This window comes from Austrofundulus limnaeus, unplaced genomic scaffold (genome assembly GCF_001266775.1).
Source record: "Austrofundulus limnaeus strain Quisiro unplaced genomic scaffold, Austrofundulus_limnaeus-1.0 Scaffold878, whole genome shotgun sequence".
Classification (NCBI taxonomy): Eukaryota; Metazoa; Chordata; class Actinopteri; order Cyprinodontiformes; family Rivulidae; genus Austrofundulus; species Austrofundulus limnaeus.
This window is the reverse complement of record NW_013953280.1, coordinates 24,754-27,204: the sequence shown is the minus strand read 5'-3', so window position 1 is coordinate 27,204 and position 2,451 is coordinate 24,754. Positions and strand designations below refer to the sequence as shown.

The 2,451-nt window shown below is 42.4% G+C and overlaps 1 protein-coding gene across 1 annotated transcript in view; it reads left to right on the top strand.

The window, feature by feature from the left end:
* The first annotated feature begins 1,537 nt into the window (after positions 1-1,537).
* The window catches only part of timm8b (translocase of inner mitochondrial membrane 8 homolog B (yeast)), a 5,377-nt gene continuing 4,463 nt past the window's right edge, over positions 1,538-2,451 (top strand). The window contains exon 1 of the mRNA XM_014029283.1: positions 1,538-1,742. Within this exon, the coding sequence (XP_013884737.1) occupies positions 1,641-1,742 (102 nt within the window). The 5' untranslated portion in view covers positions 1,538-1,640. The remainder of the gene's footprint in view (positions 1,743-2,451) is intronic.

The following is a 2,451-nucleotide window of genomic DNA, read 5'->3' as shown; positions in this document are numbered from 1 at the left end:
TAATAATAATGATAACATTAATAATAAAGTTGCATGTAGTATTTCAGAGAACCTGTGTAGAGACTGTAGTAAATGGTGGTAAACTAATGAGGAAGTGAATCTGCAACAAAAAGTTCCAAATTTGATTGAAGTTCCTTTAAACGGCAGAAGAAGGATGGTTACCTGTTGTAACCCAAGCTGAGTGTAAGCTCCGCCCTCTAAGACCCCCAGGTGATGGCCTTAGAGGGCGGGGCTTACATGAAATAAAACCACAAATCATATTTTTACAAGTTACCAATCAAAAATCTTCAGGTGGGCGTTGACACATCTTCATAACAAACCTGTAAACACAAACAATTGAGTGTTAACGAGAGGCAGACCGCTGGCACTGAAGCTGTAAACAGCAGCTGGACTGATACTGGGTCAGTTTAAGGACCTGAGTTTAACTTTAAATGGACACATCATGAAGCTGGAGGAGCAGGAACAGTGTGGACAGGATCAGAACCAGAAACCAGTCAGGCTGAGTGCTGGAGACAGAGGCCAGGCTGAAACAGGTCAGACATGTGCAGAGGAGAAACACTGGATAAATCTGTTGAACATGGAGCTGTCAGCAGGAGGAGGAGGGACAGGTTCATGGATGTAGAGAAGGAGGACATGGAGGATGATGATGATCCCTCTGAAGGCAGCAGCTGAAACTACAGGCTCAAAAGTCTTTATTGTCAAAATAAATACTTCACTCTAAAATTAACATATAGAGTATTTTTATTTTCTGATGCACTTTAAAGCAGCACCAAAACAGCAGTGTTTATTGCTGAAGTCTAATCAATGAGGTGTACAGAGCAGAGGTGACACGCCCACTGGTACCAGTGTAACGCCATTTATCATCTGTCATTTAATCTCTTGTCTAGCACTTTGTTTGAAAGAACTTTATTATTATTATTATTATTATTATTATTATTATTATTATTATTGTTGTTGTTGTTGTTGTTGTTGTTACAGCATTCAGTATTAACAGCTAACCAGTGATGGGCACAGTTCCCCTAAAGAACTAAAGCACTAATAGGGGAAATAATTTCCAGATTAGTGCTTTAGAATTAGCTTTTGCTAAAACTTTCAGTGCATTAGTGCTTTAGAATTAGGGGACCTAAGTATTAGAGTTAGTGTTTTAGGGTTAGTGGAACTTTTTACGGTTAGTGCTACCACCGCTGCAGCTAACATGTCTGTACAGTTAAATGTTCACGCAGCTCCGAAGAGTTTCTCAGCACATTCTCCTGAAAACTACCAACATTATTTTATTTCAGCAGATGGTCCTTTTCTTCTTCTCAGGAGCAAAGTTTTTCCTGCATGAAGCGCAGTCCTCGCCCTGCACAAGATGGCTGCTCGTTCCCACCATGACAAGTCACGTGATGGTGCGTCTATATCACCACCAGCCGAACATCTCTCTTCATCATAGATCTTTGTAAACACAAGTGTCGCTTCACGTTCAGATCACAGATTTATAACCGAGGCAGACATTAGTCTCAGTGAGTGTGACCCATCCTTACTGTTTGTAAATCAGCGCTGTTCCCGCCGCAGCGTCAGCAGCACTTCCTGTTCGGTGAAGGACACGCGGACCGACACTTACCGGCTTCTCACACCGAGCCGTGCTTCTTCAGTCAGACATGGACAGCTTTGATCATCTCAGCGCGTCGGAGAAAGCAGAGGCTGCAGAGCTGCAGAAGATGATCGAGATAGAGCAGCACAAGGCTCAGTTTCAGGCTCAGGTAAGACTGTGTCCCGTGAAGATCTGCAGCTGTCAGTCAACCCAACCGAACCGAACCGAACCGAACCTAAGCTAACCTAACCTGAAACTAACCTAACTTAACTTAACCTAACGTAACCTAACCTAACCTAACCTAACCTAACTTAACCAGAGCCTAACCTAAACTGAAGCTAACCTAACCTAACCTAACCTGAGCCTAAACTAACCTAACCTGAGCCTAAACTAACCTAACCTGAAGCTAACTTAACCTGAAACTAACCTAACTTAACTTAACCTAACCTAACCTAACCTAACCTAACCAGAGCCTAACTTTACCTAACCTAACCTAACCTAACTTAACCAGAGCCTAACCTAAACTGAAGCTAACCTAACCTAACCAGAGCCTAACCTAAACTGAAGCTAACCTAACCTAACCTAACCTAACCTAACCAGAGCCTAACTTTACCTAACCTAACCTAACTTAACCAGAGCCTAACCTAAACTGAAGCTAACCTAACCTAACCTAACCTGAGCCTAAACTAACCTAACTTAACCTAACCTGACCCGAACATAACCTAACCCAACCTAACCTGAACCTAACCCAACCTAACCTAACCTAAACCTAACCTAACCTAACCCAACCTAACCTAACCTAAACTAAACTGAAGCTAACCTGAACCTAACCTAAACTGAAGCTAACCTAACCTAACCTAACCTAACCTAACCTAACC